The sequence below is a fragment of the Dipodomys merriami genome, unplaced genomic scaffold (genome assembly GCF_024711535.1).
Source record: "Dipodomys merriami isolate MVZ:Mamm:240054 unplaced genomic scaffold, mDipMer1.0.p SCAF_2, whole genome shotgun sequence".
Lineage (NCBI taxonomy): Eukaryota > Metazoa > Chordata > Mammalia > Rodentia > Heteromyidae > Dipodomys > Dipodomys merriami.
Window position 1 is genome coordinate 2997757 of NW_027203381.1, and position 22194 is coordinate 3019950.

Here is a 22194-nt window from a genome sequence, read left to right on the forward strand (position 1 = left end):
TTAATACAAAAATAAAGAAGAAGGTCTGAACTCAGTTTTTCAATAACAATGAGATGATTAATGGTAACAAATATATGAGTAGTCCTATAAGAAACAGAACTCTTTTTCTCACATAGTGGATATTAAATTCATATTTACTGAAGGAATGACCAATTGTTTACCTATTCATATGAAGGGAAAAATATTTCCACTGTGAAATATCTTGATCTAAATGATCCTCATTTCTGTGATCTTATAGAAGTTGCTTGCAGGATTTTTAAAAAATTTTCTTCCCCCTTTTCCCCATAAAAACAAAAGAACCACTTTAAGAAGAGTCATGAGAGTAATTTTGTTTCATAATTCAAATTTTATGAATGAATTTCTAGGTGTCATATAATTAACTAAACAGAAATAGCTGATATAACTAAGAGGCAGCATGCCAGTCAACAGATTAGTTTGCACCAGTATTTGAAGAAGAAGCAAAACCCAACCATATTTTCTTTAGTGGAAATAACTTAGTGAACACAACACATTCTCCATTTCCAAGGCTGGTACATCCCTTGCACAGATGCAAAGACAGACATCCTTAGACCCACAGACACACTCACACAGAAGTCAGGTCTAGAACTACTTCTCCTGGAAACATATCCTTCCACCCTGCAATCCTATTACTTTTTACAGTGGCTTAACATCTCTCTAACTCCACAAAATTCGTCACTCATAGCTAATTACACAATAGGAATTGCACACTGAGTTCACCATTCCCTTTTCGTTGCAGTGAAACCTCAGGACTAGGATTATCCTTGTGTCTTCTTACACTGTCTGCATCAAAAGTAGACCACTGCAACTGATTTCAAAGGGTCCAAATTCACATGACTCACAACAGGAGTCTGGAAAGCTGTGTGGGGTTGGTCTCTCCATGCAGGAAGTTCCTGCTCAGGCCCACATAGGCCTGACATTGGCTGCTAGTCTTTCAAGGTCATGTGTATATTGTGTTTGTTCATAGCTAGCTTAACATCAATTCTAGGAGGTGGGATGAGGTGACTGTTTTTGGCTTAAATCAAGTTAGATACTTGTGAGGCTCATGATGCAATGAGCAGAAAATGACAGCTAACTGAGCCTTGGTCCGTTGAGAAGAAATTTAGGTTAAAAACAGATTCTGAGTTTGCAAAGTAGAAATGTACAGACTTCTTGGAAGCCAGCATGGGGTGAAGAAGTGACAAAAACAGAGCAGTTCATTCAAGCACAGGAGGAGGGGACTGCGCTTTTGTGTCTCCAGGATTTCAGGTGAAAATGGTTTCAGTAATGTACCAAGAGCCTTTTGGAAAAGAATCGAAATAGAATACATGGACAATATAGACACTAAATTGATTTACCTATGGGTACCTCTTATAGAAAGAGCTATTTTGGGGCTGGGAAGGTGGCTCAGTGGTAGAGCGCTTGCCTTGCATGCCTGAGGCCCTGGGTTCGATTCCTCAGCACCACATAAGCAAAAAGAAAAAAGCCAGAAGTGGTGCTGTGGCTCAAGTGGTAGAGCACTAGCCTTGAGCTGAAGAGCTGAGGGACAGCGCCCAGGCCCAGAGTTCAGGCCCCACGACTAGACCCCCCAAAAAATAAGAGCTATTTTGTGGCTGGGGGCTGGGGGCTCACGCCTGTCATCCTAGCTACTCAGGAGGCTGAGATCTGAGGATCATGGTTAGAAGGCAGCCAAGCAGACAAGTCCATGAGACTCTTACCTCTAATGAACCACCAGAAAACTGGAATTGGTGCTGTGGTTCGAGGTGGGTAGAGCATTAGCCTTGAGCAAAAGAGCTCAGGAACAGAGGTTATACCTGGTTCAAGCCCCATAACAGATAAATAAAAATCTATTTGTGGACACAAGCAATCTGTACATGCTAATATATTGGATGATTAGATACATAAATTACATTGAAGTTCTTCAACGCTATCTCTTTTGTACTGAGAAAGACTCAGTAGTAAAGCACTGGCATATGTTTACTCTTTCTGCTCCAGTACTACCATGCATTTTATCCCTTATCATTTAACTTGCCCTAAAGTGTTTTCCTAACATGTATTCCTGGATAATTTGATGATGTAATCTTCAGCATCATTTTAAGAGAGAAATGCAGACTAGGACTAATCATTGTCTTTTTTTCAATTTTTAAGATCCTGACTTTAAGGACCTTGGAGTTTTGAAACCATTACCAGGTTGGTAAAAATCGGAGGTCTTTGTGTTCTTCTGTGAAGCATACCTTTGGCTGATTATTCAAGCTCCATCTTTGTGTGTTTGTTTGGCATCTTATATTTAGTGTGTGAGTTTGAGATGGGCGGCTCTGAAGGCATTGTGGAGTCCGTACAAATTCTCAAAGAAGGCAAAGCTACTGCCAGCGAGGCCGTGGACTGCAAGTGGTACATCAGAGCTCCTCCACGATCCAAGGTCAGTCTTGACGCACAGATGCCAGCGGCCTGGACGCGCATGGAAATGAGCCCTGTTTGTGAAGCAGCCGGGCATGCTCTGACTGTGTGTGCTCACGTCTGTCATGGCTGTGCTTTCCTTTGGGCCTTGAGATGCATCTTGTCCTCCCTGGTTCATCCTAACTCTGTGCCACGATCTACAGTGTGCTAAGAATCGCTTGACAATCCGAATGGAGTCTCTAAAGTAAGCCTACCTCTGAAAAGTAGATGGGAATGGGTTATGCTCAGCTGTGGGTGAGGCAGATGTGTCCTCCTCTCCCCTTTCTCCCCTGGTCAGATCTGCAGCTTGTTTGCTAACCTCAACACCCATCTGTGGAAGAAATGGGCAGGAGTGACATCGAGTCTAAAACATAGGTGTGATAATGCAGGAGAGTGAGGTAACAGGGCAAGGGAGCCAGTCCCCCTAGGAAGGGGACCCTGGCTCTGTAACCGCCTCCTGTCCCTGTGGGATTGGGTGGCCGCCATTACCATTCAACTATATTTCATAACATAAATCCAGCTTTTATGTTGATCATCTTGATTTTAAGCACTATAAACATGCTGCGTTTATACCACACTGAATAGAATCTGGGTCTGAATCAGAGGCAGGCCAATGCATTGAAAATGTTATTTTAGAACTCCTATCCTTCCTTCCTTCCTTCCTTCCTTCCTTCCTTCCTTCCTTCCTTCCTTCCTTCCTTCATTCCTTCCTTCCTTCCTTCCTTCCTTCCTTCCTTCTTTCCTTCCTTCTTTCCTTCCTTCCCTCCCTCCCTCCCTCTCTTCTTCCTTCCTTCCTTCCTCCCTCCCTCCCTTCCCTCCTTCTCTTCCACCTACTCCCTCTTTCCCTCTTTTTTCTTCCTTCCTTTTTTCCTCCCTTTCTTCATCTCCCCTTTATTCCCTCCCTTCCTTTACATTTTTCTTTTCTTTTCCTTTCTTTACGTTCTTTCCTCCCTTTCCTCCTTCCTTGCTTACCCTTCTCTTCCCTTTCCTTCTTCCCTTTCTCTTCTCTCCTTTCCTTTTAAAAGTTATTTGTAACATGCATGAGACCATGAGTATATGCACAGATGATGAGAGCTATATTTTATTTGATTATGCTTTCATGCAGAGTGTGTGCATTCACACAGAAGTGCCTTCCATTTTTCTTTACCTCTAAGAATAACTGCGAGACTTTTTATAGATGGGAAGTGTGTGTGCAGCCTCCTGTCACCGCTGTGTTAAAGGGAAGGTTGCTCTGCCAGTGTAAACACACACCTCTTCTTGCCAGCTGGTAAATAGCTAGCTGTCTTTTGTCTAGTCCTGGAGCAACAATGCAAGTGTACCTGTCTGTTTCAGAGTTTGGCATTCTGTGACTCAAAGGGGAAGTCTCCTGCAGAGTTGTACCAAGATGGTTCCATTGTGACAGGCTTTCTCTGTTCAGTTAAAGGTTAGAGGACAGGAAGTGCTTGGCATGCTGTAGAGAAGGCAGGGACCGGGGATTGCTGCCTCCGTAGGCTTCTATTTTTACAGAGTTCCTAGCAGTTTATGAGAAGCGCCTATCAAAGCATCAGTTAAACTTCCAGCGGCTCCTCTGAGCATCTGCAAGGAACCCGGTGACTGCACAACGGATGCGCTAAACAGCTGCCTTGAGTTCTGTGCAAATTTAACGTTGCTCTGTGCTGCCTCTCAGCTTTAGCTAAGCAGAAAGAATGATGTCCACTGACTCCTTTTCACATCAGTACCATGTGAGCAGTCTCGACTTCTTAGAATCTGCAAAACCAGAGAAAGGGCATGTGGAAATTAGATCAATAAGTGGAGGCCTGGAGTGTAGAAACACACTTCTGTGAGCAAACCTTTAATGTTTACATAGATGCTAGAGAGAAGGTGGAGGGAGAGCGTTGGTGTGTCTGGTTAGGGACCTGGCCCAGAGAAGAAGGCCCAGGCTGGAATAATGCAGATGCAAATCACGGTTACCATTGGAACCTGGATTCCAGGAGGGCCAGGCCTTATGCATCTCAGCCCACCTAACAGAAGGTCTGTCATTCAGCTACAGCTCACAAAAAAGTAAACTGATGGGCATCTTAAACAAAACTCATAGTAACAATCTTCAGACACTTGAAGAAGTGTCATTTGAGGTGGGATAAAACTAAACCTGCATGGTGTTAAGTATTTCAATTTGGTTGAATATTTGAAATGAGGATAGAGTTTTCGATATAACGTCTTGTACATTTCATTGTTGCAATGGGTCCACCTGTATCCTTCTTTAAACAATTTGTTTTTTCCCTTTCCCTCCACAAATTATGCCAACATCAAATACAGTGAAAACAGGGGTTATACCATGGGGGAGGGACATACAAAGCAACAAAGAAATATCTTATAAATGTGTTAGAATTTTCAATTTTATATATAGAAGGCTTTTGGTTTAATAAAGATTAATGGGATTCAAGAAGGAGAATGTAAGCAGAGTTTGGCAGGGATTATGTATAATAATTAAAATCAAAGTAATTTTTGGCAGAGAGGCTATAAGAATCCTTGTAATAGCAAAATTCCATGATTCTGTGATAAGTATTGGTTCTGATATTTGGCTAGTTAGTAACAGAGTTTAAGCAAGAGCCATACCAGCACTGAATTCTGGTTCCATTTGATATTACAAAAAAGAAATGGAAGTAAAATTGGATAAACTGGTTCCACTCTGTAAATCATTTGGTAATGTCAGATTAGAAGGCAACTTGGATGGCTTTTAAATATTTTTCTCCATGTCTATATAATCATCTCTTTCCTGCCTTACCATTATTTATTTGTAGTTGGTGTGTGCATTTTAACATCAAGGAAACAATGAGGTTTTCTGGTTCTTTTCCAAATAAAGGAGATATTGCTAGCCCCCAAATTCATGTGACATCCTGCTAAGATGATAAATGTGTCATGGCCATTGACACACTTGACAGCCACCACAGGATTTGGGTGATACATGCTGTCCAGAATACCTATTAGTTATAAAAGTACCCAGTAGCATTGAAAACATGCATAGCGTCTCTCAGACGACAGCACATTCCATTTTCATTTGTTGTGGGGAAAAACACAATAATTGCCTTAGTATCTGTTTTCTTTTTTCTTTCATTGTGACATAAAGGAAAGATCACTTGGTTAAACAATTGGTATTAAATTTTATTTGTAAATCTATTCCTTAGGGCTGGGAAGGTGGCTTAGTGGTAGAGTGCTTGCCTTGCATGCATGAGGCCCTGGGTTCGATTCCTCAGCACCACATACTCAAAAAGAAAAAAGCCAGAAGTGGCACTGTGGGCTCAAGTGTTAGAGCTCTAGCCTTGAGCTGAAGAGCTGAGGGTCAGTGCCCAGGCCCAGAGTTCAGGCCCCACGACCAGACCCCCCCCCCCAAAATCTGTTCCTTAATAAATTGTTAATTAAATTTATTTGCTTTGCATCTAAAGCCAAAGGTTTTGCCTTCCATATTAGCGTGACTTGGCAAACAGCTATGACTAGAAATGGTGTGTGTGTTGGGAAGTTTCCACGTCCCGTTCTATAAATCATCGTGTCAGCTCCAGCTCTTTGTGATTGATTAAAAAGAGAATGCGTCGGAATGACTCGCTGAGGAGAGATGATAATCTGACCATTTTACTAGGTTATATATTATTCTGTTTATCATTTCCTCTTTGCTTTAGCGGAGGGGCCGACATGTTTTTGTCATTGGCAACGTAAACACTTCTTGGTATTGTTACTGCACAAGGCTTGTGGTGATGGGACAGCCATTTGTAGCACAGTATTACAGTCCATCAGGACTTTAAAGCATGTACTCGGGAGCTGGTGGCCGAAGACTAGCCGCTTCTTCTGTTTTTTCCTGGCTGGATTTTCCTTAGCTTTGGCAGAGGTCTGGGTGCAATGAAATGAAAACCCTAACATAGTTTACTACTTTTGTAATATAATGCAAGAATGGGAGTTAAAAAGAATTATAAGATGTGTTAGAAGAGATTAACAAAATCTACTTCCTTTTGGGGAATGGACATGGTTATTTATTTATTTCATTTGCATCATTTCCTTGGGTTGTTAAAGTTGTTGGCTTTCTAGTGGCATCTTTTTTCCTGTGGAGCATTTTTTGAAAGTTTTCTGAGCCTGTGTGGTATGAGAATCGGGATATTGGGTAAATTACATGTCATACAGACTTGTTTCCCTGTGAAGAAGTTACTTAATTTTTCTAAACCATAGTCTCCTTATCTTCAAATGAGTGTAACAAGTGTCTTGTATCAAAATGTGGTGAGCAGAACCATAGCCAGGGATCTTGCAGGCTTTCTTTTCCTAATGATAAATTAGTGTTTCAACTTGTGTTCAGACACGAGAATAGTGAAAACCTCAGATGCACTATTTTTCCTCCTTGATTCAGTCAAGTAGCTACTTTAATTAAGTAATTTTCCCTCTGTGGGAAAAGCATTTGGTTTTGATAACCTCACAGGGAGAGGAGGGGTTGCTTTGTATTCCACTTAAAATAGAAATGGAGCCCACTGTGTGTTTCTCTTACTGGTAAATTTGCATGTTTCTACTGAAATTGCACATCCTTATCAGAGGTAATAAGCTACATTGAATTGGCTACATTGTGTTTTAAAACTGAAACATATATTTGACTTTATTGCATTTAATAAGCTTTTTTTTTCTTTACAAGAATACCTAGATTTTTGTTTTCAGTTTGTTTACTTTAGCTCATAGAGGACAAAATGACTTGGTGAAGAGAATCCTAAAAACAAAGTCGAAGGTCTTAAACCATTTAAGGTATCCAAATTATTTGCTTATTTTTTCAAGCAAAAGTATTGTATTTTTCCCTGTAGCTTTCCTGTAATAGTCATCTTTAAAAATTATCCCTTCTTTTATAAAATAATCTGTGTGAATAGTCAGGAAACAAAGGACAGAATTTGGCAAAACTCGCAAGGTTTCACATATTTGAGATGTACATCTTCTCAAATAGGACATTTCTGGGATTTCCTGGATAATTTGAGGAATGTGGTGTCATATTGTAAAGAGGAGGTCACACATGCCTTAAGTGAGAATTCTTTGAACTACTGGTAGAATAGAATTAAGCAATGGCTTGAGCTTGGATACAGCGAAGCCTTTCCTGAGGTGCTTGCTTCACAGAAATGAGGTGGGAACACCTGATTTGAAATCACTCTCAGAGTAGGTGGATATGTTAGGATCGTTTTCCAACTGAGATGAGCAGATTGCCTCTATATGAAAACTTCATTAGCTGGCAAAGCATAATGAAACCCTATTGGGTTCCACTCATTTTTATTCATTTTTTCACATTTCTATTTGTGTTTTTCCTTCTCAGAATTATTTTCAAGTATCTTCACCTGGGCCATCCCTTTTTATCTTTAAGCTGCTATAAATTTGCAAAATTATTTTTATCATTCTGTCATATTTAGAACTATATGATACAGTGTTTTGAGAGTTATCCTTAGTAAATTCCTACTGTAAATAATAAGATGACTATTTCATGTAATTTTCATTATCTGTAGCACACATCATCTGGCATATAGATACTTAATAAATAATGAATGCTGAAGAAACAGGGTCAATAAAGAAATAGCACTTCCAATTTAGTTATTAGTTTGCAGCTCCATCCATTTCTAAAATTTTATGGAGTGCTTAATATGTGCAAAATGTGGTTTAATGCTCAGCAATTGAAAATAGGGAGCTCTGCCCAGAGCATTGAGTAGAGAAGGAGTTTGTCATCTTCACAGATAACAATATGGTCAGTTAGCCCATTTTAGCATCGTAGTGAGAGACTTGGCTATGGTTGAAGACTAGAGCAAGTGAACAGTTCTTCCCTGGAGATGTCAAAATGAAATATACCTTGACACATCAGGAAGAAGTTGCCAGGAGAAGACAGAATAAATACTTCCTGTGAAAGTCATGCCATGTGTATGAATGATGGTATATTTGGAAATAAATGTGCAATGTTGGAAGCTAAGGAGGGTGTGTTTGTCAGTTTAGAGTTTTGCAGTGTTTTTTATAAGTATGTGTCAGAGATTTTGACTCAAAGATAAATTATTCACTTCCTGTCTTAGAAGTATAGCCATTTGTATGATGATGGCTTACTTGAAAATATATTAGATGCTAAGGAATGCATGTTGGTCAGTTTATAGTTTTCAGTATCTTCTTTTATCCTATATTAGTTAAAGATTTGTGTCTCAAGGTTTATAATTCATTAGATTTGTTACTGAGAAGTTTAGCTTGCTGGGTGGGGCTTTGATGCGGATGCGGATTCTGAAGTCTGGCCAGGAGACCAAAGTATTAGATTTGGCAGATGAAATCAAGCAGGGCTAATGTCTTATTCAGTAAGATCACAGAGAGTCAAAGACAAATTTCTACTATTTGAAATACTGAAATTTTAAATTCAGCTTACACATGTCGGATCTGGGGAGATGCTGTCTCATGGAATCTATAGTTTATGGAATAAGGAAAAACTCAAGGGGAAGGGCAGCAGAGAAAGGGTGAGAGAAAGGGTGGGACAAAGCGTGAACCAATTCAGCAGTGGAACTTGCTGGATACTCTGCTGGAAATGAACTATACAGCTGTGGAGGGAGAACAGAGTCAGAGGGGGAAAACTGAGAGAAAACGAGGGAGGGGTAACTGTTCAAAAGGAGCAGGTAAGTTACGTGACTCATGTAACTGTAACCCTCTGCACATCACCTTTACAATAAAATTTAAAAATCTTTAAAAAGAAAGAACTCATATAGAGGAATGAAAAAGATGACTTACTAACTGAGGGCCTAGCTTCCATGAGTGGACCCTTGTGACATAAGAGAAGCACATTGACAGAAGGACCCAATAGGTTTACATGTGAGACAATACGATGTAAAATGCTTAGGAGAAACTTCCGTGAAGAAAACCTGTATTATTCCAGAACTGTCCAGACAGCCCTCTCAGGATCTCTGTCCAGGCTTGTTTTTGTGCTTCTGTATTTCCCCAGTAGATGAGGTTATATATTGGTGTCATGATTTCAGAGACCCATATTTTCAGCACTGGTCTTTATTTGGTTGTCTATTATTGCATCTTCCATACCTTGAATTGTGTCTGGGTCCACCTAGCAGCCCAGAGTGGACGTAGCTGAGCTGATGGATGGATGAACAATGTCTTCACAGTCTTCTCTTGGGTTGAGGTAGTCACTTGAGGTTCTGAATATACCAGAACCATCAGTTGATCAAGAACAGGGCATGAGGCACTGAACTCTGTGGAGGTTTCCATCCTGATGGAAACATCTGAGCTCGAATTGCCTCCTCTGAACGGGACAGGAGGTAGACCATTTTAGAGTTTCCAGGAGCTTAAGACAAATGCAAACAATGTAGATTGCACATTACTTTTTTGCTCATTCATTTTAAATTTAATTTTTATTTATGCAGAGTTAGCTAAATAGGACCATAAACTAGCTTAGCTTTTGAAATTTCTTTTTCATATTCCCCACTTTAAAACTGCAGCACTGTGGTTAAATAATTTAACAGACTGAAGCCAAACATCGTCTTTGATGGCCTGTCATTTTTGGTTTTTGAGGTTTCTCTTTTTTGTATTAACATTAATTATTTCTTTGGGAGAAAAAAAGGAAGCTGTGGAACTTTGACAAGAATGTGTCAGGGATATTTAAAACATTTATTTAACCAAATTAAAACAACAATGGATAACTTTGGATGGATAACTGATTCCAAATAAGTTATGGGAAGACTTAGGCACACATGTGGGGAGGAAATACCTCAAAAATAAAATAAAGAAACACAACTAAGCTAATGGAAATGGGGAATTGAAGTAAAAAAAAAAACCCATACAAATACCAGCATTTGGGAAAAAAATACTGAACACAATTTGTGTTTTCCTTGTGCGTCTTCCTGTTCTCCACAGGGGGACAATAATGCGTCTGATTGCAATCAAGAGCATCTTGTGAGATTGCAAGCCAGCCAAGGAAGTTCTGGTACTTTCTGGGCTGGGCTCTCTGTGCTCTCTCGACCCGGGGGACTTATGGTCTGGTTGTTTTACAGATTTACTTACGGTTCTTGGACTATGAGATGCAGAATTCAAACGAGTGCAAGAGGAATTTCGTGGCAGTGTACGATGGCAGCAGCTCGGTGGAGGATCTGAGGGCCAAGTTCTGCAGCACAGTGGCCAACGACGTGATGCTGCGCACGGGGCTGGGCGTGGTGCGCATGTGGGCCGACGAGGGCAGCCGCAACAGCCGCTTCCAGATGCTCTTCACCTCCTTCCAAGAACGTAAGCCCCCCGCCACCGTGCCCCCTCCGACGCCCGCGGGCTGCTGCTGCTCCCAGCCGCTCCTGGGGCTTGCTTCCTGCGGGCCAGGCCTGGCCAGGCGTCCAGAAGGAAGGCGCTCCCCTCTCCGAGAGCTCCCTTCCTGCCTTGTGGTCCCAGACCAGGAGCGAGTCCTGTATCCCTGGCCCCCCCGGGAGGTGCGCCAGCCCCCTCATCCTGGTTGAGCTCCTAAGACAGACACATGACCAACAGTCTGCTTCGGACCAAGTCTGAGATCAAACCTTTAGAAAGCTGGTTAAAAGCCTGTTGGGCGTTGGGCTGGGTGGAGTGTTTACCTAGCATGCATGAAGCCCTGGGTCCGATTCCTCAGGACCACATCAACAGAAAAAGCTGGAAGTGGTGCTGTGGCTCAGGTGGTAGAGTGGCTAGCCTTGAGCAAAAGAAGCTTGGGGACCGTGCCCCAGGCCCTGAGTTCGAGCCCCACGACTGGCAAAAAACAAACAAACCAAAAAACCTTGTTGGCCCATTACAGTAAGCTCCAGTCAGAGTCCTATATGTCTCAAGGTCACTTCTGACCATTTTGGAGGTCAGTGAACTGAACGTAGTGGTTCAGGACATGTCTGAAGGACACATGCATGGTGCTCAAAGCCATGCAGCTGTCTTAGCAAGTTATATGTATTGTTATATTCTGTAACAATAATGGCATCAGTATATACTGATGCATTCTCAAAAGCCTGGGTCTGTCCTATTGTAACAATTTCTGCAAATGGAAAATAATGCTGAGTAGTAAAGGCTTTTATTTTTGCTATTCCTGCTTTTGTTGAAAAGGTTGAAACTTGCTCAGACATAGATTAATGCCTCAAAGATAAGAGCCACGTTTACAGACTGTAGGGAATTCCTGAATTCCATGGATCGGGAGGCGCCCAGGCCAGAGGACTTGGAAGGGATGGGGTAGGGCCAACAGGAGACAGGGAGACAAATGAAGAGAAGAGGAGCGGAGGGACATGCAGTCAAGAACACAGTGTACATCCTATAAAATTAAGAAGAGAGAAAGAAGGGATGGGTAGGAGAGAGATTGGGTAATCATGATGAAAGGTGACACTGATCAAGATATATTGTGTCCATAAACTGCTTTGTTAAATGGCAACTCTCCTTTGTACAGCGACTTAAAGATCATAAAAAGAAGAAAAGAACATCAGAAAGGATGTCTGTGAAGGGGGTATGACCACAGACAGTGGTTCAGCCAGAAAAATGTATTTTCACTCAACCAGGTTGGGAGAAAGGAAGCATGTATGTTGGTCAGTGTGGAAAGCATCTAGAAGCCAAGGTTCCTTTGAGCTCTAAAATCGATCATCTGATTTTGAGTCATTAGAGCTCAGAAGTGGCAGACCATACCATGCTGTGTGCCAGCTATGACACATAAGAGACAAGAGTGGGTTTTAATACCTTTTCATTTCTGGGCATCTGTCAGGGGCTGGACTTACCCACGAGCCATGCAGGGGGCCAGAGCCCTGTTCCTACATAGGAAAGGGCGGTTTCTGGACCTTTAGTAAGTTTTTGGCTGGGAGATGATGATGGTTACAATGCATCCCCTGTGATCCCCTCAGTGCTCAGTAAACATCCACGGAGGCCTCAGAAAACCTGGCTGATCGCGCCTCATCTGAAAACTCACACACGGAAAAATCCAATCCCTCATGTGAGCGTGTCACGGGTGGGGGACAGTGTGCTGATGAGGTCACACTTGTGTGCTGATGAGGTCACACCAGCAGAGCCTTCGGTGGGATCAGAGGCCCTGGAGGAAGGCCTCCGAGAGTTGCTTGTGTCCTACAAGACACAGTCGGAAGACCCCCTGTGAACTACGCCCCTGTGAGTCAGGCCTGCACACCACAGGTGCCCTGCAGGTGCCCTGATCCTGGACGACCCAGACTCCAGAGCTAGGAGAAACAAATTTCTCTTCCTTTTTAACTTCCTGGCTTATAGCATTTTGTGATAGCATCTTAAATTGGCCAAGACATTTCCAAAGGCTTTTTTTTTAAATTTGTACAACGTTGACTTTGTTTCTGCTGCACATTCTGGCCATCTTAAAGTGAGAAGAAGCATTTTCCACTTACGTTGTGACAGTAGCACAGCTTAATACATGCAGTACCAAGCTATAGATGATCAGAGCACCTGCACCTGCACGTGGGGTGTGGGAAATTGGGTCGTCCTGGAGCTCTGGCCTCTGGCATCCATGGCCTTTGAGACCCTTGGTCAGAGGTGTCTGCTCTGAATCATGTACCCACGCTTGTCAAGAGATAATTGTATTTATATAATTTTTTTGTGCCAGTCTTAGGGCTTGAACTCAGGGCTTGTTTGCTGATCCTTGAGCTTCTTTTGCTCAAGGCAAGCACTCTATCGCTTTGGCCACAGTGCCACCTCTGCCCTTTTAATGGTTAATTAGAGATAAGAACATCCTAAACTCTCTTGGTATAGAAGACCCTCCCTTTGGGAAAAGTAGCAGCTGGGGGGAACACACATTTTCATTTGGTGACTAATTTACAAATGATTGGAAATGTTCTCAAAATGTCCTTTGACCACAAATTGATCAGAAAAGGAAAATGTTGGGGGGCGGCCCTGGCTAAACTGGGTGGCTGTGAACATGGAAGCTTCTGGCAACATGACAGTCCTTGAGGAAGAGAGCAAGGCCAGCGTGCTGCCTGCTCAGGCATCCTCAGCCTCTGGCGCTTAGAGAGCACCTGCCCAGCAGCTCAGCTGGCAGCTGAATGAAGACCTTGGTGAGGACCTTGGTTATACAACCCCAAAGAACCAAACTTGGACTGTGAAGTCGAAATCTAGTAAGAGCCTCTCAGCACATCCAGTGTGAACAGCCTAGACCAGCCAGCACCCCATCACTGTGTGGAGGACCTAGCACCCAAGCTGCTCACCAGCAGAAGTCGGGAGCAAGGAAATAAAGGCGGAGTCATCATAATCTGATGACCTGTTACACGGCAGTAGAAAACTACTCAGGGTCCCAAGTAGTTAAACCCTTGTGAGTCTCCAAAGCAGAACCCACTTGAATCCTTACCCAGATTTCTGACATGCAGAAATGTGCAATCATAAATGGGTATCATTTGGAGATGGAAGGTAAATGTAACAAAGTATTAAATGATTACCACTTCTAAGTTGGTAACTCAGAAGATATAGCAAGATATTGTATGTCAGCACCATCTGGAACCCGAAAGCTGAGGGACCGCTATTCATTTCTCAGCCTAATGATAACCTTTTATTTGATAACTGTTCATGGTGACATTTCCATTCTGCTGTGGAGGAAGCAAGTCCAGTCCTCCTGTGTTTACCCAGATCAATCCACTGGGGCCACTTGCTTCCGAACATGCGAGTCCATACCTTGATTTCTGCTCCTACTCCCACCAAAGACTGCATTCATTCGTTTGGTGCTGTGAAGCCTCGTTCTGTCCTTGGGTTGTTGATTTTCTCCTGCTTTCATCTGCTATTTGCTTCTAACAGGTGATAGCTGATGACTTCAGGGTCTGATCCTACCTAGAACATGGTATCATCTTCCTTTGTTTCTTGTTCTATCAGCATTCTGAGCCAGGCACCAGTGGCTCACACCTGTAATCCTAGCTAAGTAGGAGGCTGAAATCTGAGGATCACAGTTCAAAGCCAGCCTGGGCAAGAAAGTCAGTGAGACTCTTCTCCAGTAAACCACTTAGAAAAGCCAGAAGAGGCACTGTGACCCAGATGGTCAAGCCCTAGTCTTTAGCACAGAGAAATTTCGGGACAGAGCCCAGTCCCTGAGGTCAAGCCCCAGAAAAATACACCATCAGTACATGCATGCATGCATGCATACATACATATATACATACATACATACATGCAGCATTCTGTGCTGAACAGTGCAAATACCTGATTTTGTAATAGCTAAGTATAGTGGTCAAGTTTTTTAATGTCCTCAATTTCATGGATTCTGAAGAGAAAAATTAAAGACCATAATTTAAATCTTACTTTGCAAGTGCAGTGTTCAGTGGAACTATGAGAAAAAGTATGAAGTGCAATGATGGTCAGTTCATACTTACCTTTCCCATTAATTTTCACATGAAAAACAGGATGACTTTAAGTACTTTTTGTTACAGAAAAAGGAATTACAATATTTTTCTAATTCACTACCCTGTCTATATAAAGAATCAGAAGGACAGAATAAACATTATATATCTCATTAAATGTTTTACAGTGTTGTTCATTCAACAACAATATTTTTTCCTCTGGAAAAATGAGGCCCCAGCATCATTAATTACAAGTCTGGGGTAAAAGTAAGATCAAAAGCAGTGTAGGAATTCTGTATTCCACCAACTGGAGAATGCCGTGTTATCAATAATAACAGTCTAGACTGTAAGCTGATGTCTCACCACTGTGAATTGATGTGTTTTTAAAAGATTAGAAACACTTTATTAATATAAGAAGTATTTACTTATGTATGTTGTAGAGCAACATAAATATCAGTCGGCATAGATTTAAATATCAACAGTACATAAACTAAGCTCAGAAAATATCTGACAATATGTCATATTTTGGCATAAAATAGAATAAAACATGATATGGATAAGAAAAATACCACTCTATTCAAGTCCACAACATGAAATAGGTATTAAGATAAAAAATTCATAGTGAACATACATAGAGAAAATGAACTTTAGAACAAATGACAGATACATATACAAAGTACATATTTATTTTTCCCTAGAAAGCATAAGAAGTTTATATGGCAGTAAGAAAAGGTTCGGTTTGGAAACTGAAGCAAATTAAAATTAATAATTTATAAAAGGAGTAAAAATGGCCAGCTTGTGGCCAGCTCGAAATGAAGGCGTGAGTGCTGTGGCAGGAAAATAGCCAGAAAGAGGAAGCTGGGCACTGGTGGCTCACGCCTGTAATCCTAGGATCACAACTATGAGCCATTCTGGCCAGAAAGGTCCTTAAGAAACTTATCTCCGGTTGAGTAGCAAAAAGCTGGAAGCAGAGCTATGCTCAATGAACAGAGTGTAGGCCTGCGGGCTGGGCTGGGCAGGGGTGGGGCGGAGGAAACACTGAGAGAAAGGGACCTTGGCTCTGAATTTAAGGTTCATTCCTACCCGCTCCCCCCAAAAATCCAAAATAGTGAAGACAGAGTGGAGGTTTCAATTTGTTGTTTTTTTTAGTCTAAAACGCTCACTGCTATAAATACGCATTTGTGATATTTAGAACAACTGAGGCAAACCGGAAAAGTGCTAACTTGAGGACCTGGGTAGACGGTTCTAGGAGCATACCTGCCTTCTTTATTTGTGCACATTACTCATTTGCTTTGGCAGAAGGTACACAATGCAAACCCATAATGGTATATCGAAACCTGTCTTCCTCCCTAATTAATGATGGAGGAAGTATTCTACTACTTAAAGAACTTTTTTTTTATTTACCATTTTTCTTGTTTAAAAAAAAACAAAGTCAAAATGGGAATTACATACAGATATATCTATAATTTTGGCAAATGTTGATGTGTTTGGAATTTTAGAACTTTTAAAACATTTGCAGAAATAGATTCACAAAGTATCCATTTGTAAAAAGCATTTTCTTGTTCAAACGAATGTCATAATGGAATGGTGAACATTTACCTACATACATATACATTCTTGTGTGCAATGCCTGGACTATGGTGTCCAATCTCTTTTCCAGAAAATGGGAGACATTATGAGAAGGTAGGTGACATTTTTAAATATTTGTATCTAGAACTGAGGAAATGGTCAGTACAAGACAAGGTTGTAGCTGATAGAAAAATAGCATTTTGAAATTATGTTACCTAATACTTTCTTATACAATAGTACAATTTGACCCTAGAGAAAAGGGAAAATAGGCAAAACTTTTGTTACCTGCCAGGATCCAACCCTAACTTTCTTTTCTCTCCCTTCTCTCTCTTCGTCCTTTCCCTATTTCCTCTCTTCAACTCTTTTTAAAATTTTATTCATTTAAATTATTTATTTATTTTTCTTTAAGTAGTTGTCTAAAGGTATTTCAATTCAGCAAGTCAGTTTCTGAATCCACATCACTTTTCCTCAGTATTCTGTGTATATTTTTACATTTGTTCTGCATTATTCCTACTGTTATTATCTTTAAATAGTTGTACAAAGGAGCTTCAACTCAACATGGCGGTTTATAACACTGCCTTTCTTTCTTCTTTTAAAACTTTTCTCTGGGTCCATTTGAACTATCAAGAAAAACCTCTAGACATTGATGAAAGGTTTTAGGTACATAGATGCAGATCTTTACAAAATAGTAAAGTCGATATAATATTTAACGTTAAATCTCTTCATTCATAGACACACACAATTGTCCTCATTTTAATAAGTTTCGTATCTACTCGTGTGCTAACAGGAAATAGTGTAGAAGGTTTTAGGGCAGTGTTGCCTTGGCAGAATGCAGCTCAGGAAGGGACCCTGTGGCCAAGAGTAAGAGCAGCGAAGCTCCTGTGATCTTTGACATGGTCCTTGGGGATAATCTGTATCCGTCACTCTGATGCTGAATTTATAGCCACAGTAGTTGAACAGCTATTACCACAAATATGTGCTATACAATGATAGCTAATTGTTATCTTGAATCATTAGCAGTTGAAGAATCAGAAACTTGAGGCAACATGATGTGTTCGTGGTTGGCTCTCATCATTATTTACTGCAGGTTTGCTTTCTGGAGGTTGGCACATTCGACACGAGGCCAATATTGTACCTTGATATGAACAATGTGTCTAAGCTAACCAACTGTTTCAGATTTATATAGATAAATCAGTCACAAAAACAAACACAGGACCACATGTCCAGTGCCTAAAAATAATCCGCATGCAGAAGCAGTTCAGTATCAACCTGTTGTAATTTAATGTCTAATGGCTCATGAGGCAAAGCTGTTGGGCAGCTGATTCAAGGCAGATGTAATGATAGCACAACATGGATAATAAATTCTTGGACTGAAAAGAGAATAAATATTTCGTGGTGAGGTCAACACCAAAGAAGAGGAAAAAAATCGTCTCTATCTGTGGAATATGGTTTTCAGATGAAAATATTTTTCTCTTTCTGTATCTATTATTATTTAGGGCAGTGTGAATAGGCAATTTTGGTCCAACATCGAGGAAGAATCTTTTATTTGTGTGAAATTCAGTTGAAGTTTTGTGAGCAGAATCCCTTACATTAGAACAAAGATTAAGATAGATCTTTCTTTGATGATGTTAGGGTGTTTTTTTTTTGACTGAAAACTTAGTCACTTTGGAACAGAAAGTTTTGGAGACAATCATTGATTTTTCTAAACAAATATGAAGATGATAAAGGATAGGAAGAGAAGATGTACAAAAAAATCTATCCTTGACTTCTATTTGCTCATCATTTTTCAAGTAAGATGTCATTTCTTCTGATTGCATAGTCTTGGGGCCGTTTTTAGCTTAAAATATGGTGGTAGGGAAGTTTTTCCATTTATTTTGGAAAAAAAATATTTCTTGTGCGTGGCTCACTATGTATTTGCGTATGTGCAATCCTGGGCCTGCACCTAAGGGCCAGGCTCTGTCCCTGAGCTTTTGTGCTCAAAATTAGGACTCTACCACTTGAGCCACAGCCCCACTTTGGGCATTTTGTATTTGGCGTTTAGTTGGAGATAAGAATCTCATTGACTTTCCTGCCTGGGCACTGAGATCTTCAGATCTCAGCTTCCAAGTAGCTACGATATACAGGTGCAAGACACTAGCACCTGACTGTATTTTAAATTTGTATTTTCTATTCGTAACATTCCTTGATCTGTCATTAGAATATCACAAGGATAATGACAGTCAGCAGCAAGCTATACATTTTTAAATCCACTTTCTTCATCACTCAGGGGTCAGGACAGGAAGGGGGAACTGGAGAATGAAGGGATGGCATGGCCCAGGAATCACTGTACTTCAATCCTGACTTACAGCGCTGATAGAACTACGTAGTATCAATTAACTAATTTTTAATCCAGTTTCTCAAGTAAAACAAAATCCATCTTCAATTGATTGTCCAGGATAAAGGGTCAAATCATAAGAAGTACTGTGGGAAAGAAAATCAAAGCCAGAATGAGGCGCGCAGTGGAGAGGGTTGGGACAGGCCCCTGTGGAGAGGGCCGGAGGGCGGGCTCCCGGTGAGCGCCACATTGCTCTGTAGCAGTTGGAAACCCTGTGTCCTGAGTGGACTGTGGAGTGGGAAGGATGTGAAGTGTTTGCAGAGGGAAACAAGGCCTGATTGCTACTTTCTGACCTCCACACTTCTGGTGGCAGCAGCCATTGCCAGCGGTCTCTCCGTGGACCCCGTGAAATCATGGCTTGCACGCGGGTGCAGGTGTGGAGGGAAGAAAGGCACCTGAGTGGCAGAGGGTGCCTCATCCACCAGGCACATCACCAGGAGAAGCCAATTCTAATGTTCTCTGATACCTCAATCCCACGTGCAGAGGCTAATAGGAATTTGAATGCTCATGGAATGTCCAGTTATCAGCAAACAGAACAGAGGATGAGCCCAAGAGAAAGGCTAGGGTCAGTGTCCAGCAGAGGTCACCCACGAAACAAGATGAAAGAACAAGAAAGAAGTGTGATGACAGAACCAGACTGGAGCCAACTGTGGTATTCTGAGAAGAATTACCACAGACACCTAAGTAGATATAAATTACTATTGAACAGTAGTGCTAGCGAGGTCCAGAATGCAGTGTGAAGCCATGACTTACTTGTGGGATGTGGATATGTGTTACATCTGCATGTACATCAATGTGAAACCTCGTTTTCATTTCTCAAACCAAAGACGGCCACAGAGTAGGCCCCAGAACATCTTGAAGATCAGAAAGCTGTAATAAATTACTCTCTGCAGGCTGATCAAGGTAAACTCAAGAAATAAAGGAGGAAGATGCAAAAGCAACCTGAGCAGTTTCCTCACACTCTGGATGTTCTTCCCAGGTCCCTGGCCTTACAATCAAAGCAGAAGTAGAGGAAACGAAGAGGATTACAAAGCAGAAGCAGGAGACACACAGGAGTGTAGCCCTGTGGAGGGTGGGACTCGGGGGAGGAGTTATGTGAGGGTGAGCTATTAAGAATTTAAAATCTCTTAATTAGAGAATCAAAACTGTTTTTTCAATATATGAAACAAACATTGAAAAACACAGTAAATCCATAGGCAACATCTTTAACATTATGATACTTTGGCTTGTGACTATCAGTCTTCCTTTTGCCCTTCCTTACCTAAATAAAATAAACTCAAAATTACTTTGTTGTCTTCTAGCAATTAATGTGTTTAAAAAGTCGGTAAAATGTAGGTATGTTTTAATAAGTGCATTTAATCAAACCTTGATGTATTTCCGTGAAAATAGTAGATGCCTGCCACCTTCTGATCAGAGTGAGAATAACTGAGTACTCAAAAACAAAAGTTCAGGAAAAACAGATTTTAAGTTCATTAGCTGCTTTTAATATGACAAAGTACAGGTGTTATACAAAAATTACCACTTGGTTTAAAAACCATGAAATAGAACATTGAATTTTTAAATTAACATTTTGTTTTCTTTTCACAAAAATTTCTGATATCTCCCTGATTAAGGACCTCTATTTTTGTGGCTGTATATATACATATACCTATGCCCAGAATATGCACCGAAAATTATCAAAAGTAGATATAACCCTGTAACTTGAGTAAATCCCAGCAATGCTGGTTGCCTACATTTTGGCTTATATATTTTCTGTAAAATTTTCCATACTGTTATGTTTTTAATAATTCTAATTTTCAATGATGTATATCCTCATTTTGCACCAAAATTTTCATCATAAACTCCTCAAATATTTTATATTACATTAAGGATGGAGATATTTTTATCTCTGATTTTTTTAATTCTAGGACAATACTTTCCAGATTTTTAAAAATTTATTTTACCTGTCTACAAGGTGATACACAAATGGAATTAAACTTATTTGAATTACAAATGGGTAGAAAGGGGTTTCTTTGCTGCACAATATCTCTGAACTTTTCATTCTGCACAAAACACAGAGTTTCCAGAAAGCAAATAATATAAATTCCCATCTCACAAAGCATTGGTGGTACTCATTACCTGACTTGTGTAACTGTAATCCCTCTCTATAGTATCTTTACAATTATATATATGTATATATACATATATGTGTGTATATATATGTTTTAAATTATATATATGTATATATATATATATATATATATGTACACACATTGGTGGTTTTGCTAGGCTTCTCTGTGCTGGGTAAGTTCAGAGTATGACTGGGATCCCCGGAAAAGTTCTAAGAATGCTGGCTTAATTTGGTGGACAGACGGTATCATTTTGTTCTTCAGCAAGAAGGAAATGAGTTTCACTGATGGCCTGTTGCATATTTGAATTTATGAGAGAAATGATCAGAGAGAAACGATATCAGGAATCTTCAGAACACAGTAGTAGTGTCTCTAAGACAGAATTTCTTCTGTTCAAGCTGTATGGCATGTTGTAGATCTGTGATTAGCCACAAAAGTTTGCTTTCTTTCACTGAAGTCTTTCTCTCTCTCTCTCTCTCTCTCTCTCTCTCTCTCTCTCTCTCTCTCTCTCTCTCTCTCTCTCTCCCTCTCCCTCTCTCTCTCTCTCTCTCTCTCTCTCTCTCTCTCTCTCTCTCTCTCTCTCTCTCTCTCTCTCTCTCTCTCTCTCTCTCTCTCTCTCTCTCTCTCTGTGTGTGTGTGTGTGTGTGTGTGTGGTTTGCCACTTGCCCAAATATCCAAGAATCAGGTAAAATAGAGGAGAAAAGTTTGGAAACATAACTTAGAATAATTAAAGTTAGTACAAAGATGCACGTAACAATTTAACCTATGAGAAGCAAATCACGGATCAATGCCAATTTATTGGCATTCCAGTGTTACCCATTATATTCACATAAACTGCTAATAAGCAATAAGTGGTACCAACTGATAGTCTGAGGGCTTATAATTAGTAAGCGATGGAACCAAAACCACAGTACTGAATTTAACTCCCAGTTTTCTTTATATGTTTAACTTTTTAAAACTAAACCTTACTATTCAATCATTATTTTTGAAACATCATAGATGGCCAAGAAATATTTGTGCCTTTTAAGACATTCTTTTCTCGATGCATAACTATATTTTCACAACTGCAGCAATTTATTAAGTAAAGTTTCCTACCAAAGTGTTTTGCAGCCAATGCAGTCTATTTGTTGAAAACTCCTTGAAACTGCACAAATTTGACAGTGTTTATTATCTGCTTACCCGACCATGTCAGTGCTAGCAAAGCCATTATGGTTGGCTACAGAAGTTCAAATTTAGTTCCATACTGAAAAGCAGATTTTCACAATAATAGATCATTACATTTTACAGGGCAACAGTTTGCTCTGAACAAATCATTAGGTCAGTAAAGTGTTAAGTGCGACGCTTTTCAAAATGACTAAATCATAGTCCCTGTAGTTTTTCCAATAGACTTCATGGTGTGTTACTGCTGGAGAAGAAGCAACTGTGTTGAGTGAGAGAG

General features: G+C 40.5%; 1 protein-coding gene across 4 annotated transcripts in view; it reads left to right on the top strand.

The window, feature by feature from the left end:
* Positions 1-22194, top strand: part of Neto1 (neuropilin and tolloid like 1) — a 98373-nt gene that overhangs the window by 67846 nt on the left and 8333 nt on the right. For 2 of the 4 annotated variants that reach the window (XM_070028965.1, XM_070028963.1), the window contains exons 5-7: positions 2146-2187; positions 2289-2416; positions 10440-10668. In XM_070028965.1, the coding sequence (XP_069885066.1) occupies positions 2146-2187; positions 2289-2416; positions 10440-10668 (399 nt within the window). Of the gene's footprint in view, positions 1-2145; positions 2188-2288; positions 2417-10439; positions 10669-22194 lie in introns of those variants that run through there. The other 2 variants (XM_070028966.1, XM_070028964.1) reach the window with 2 other exon arrangements.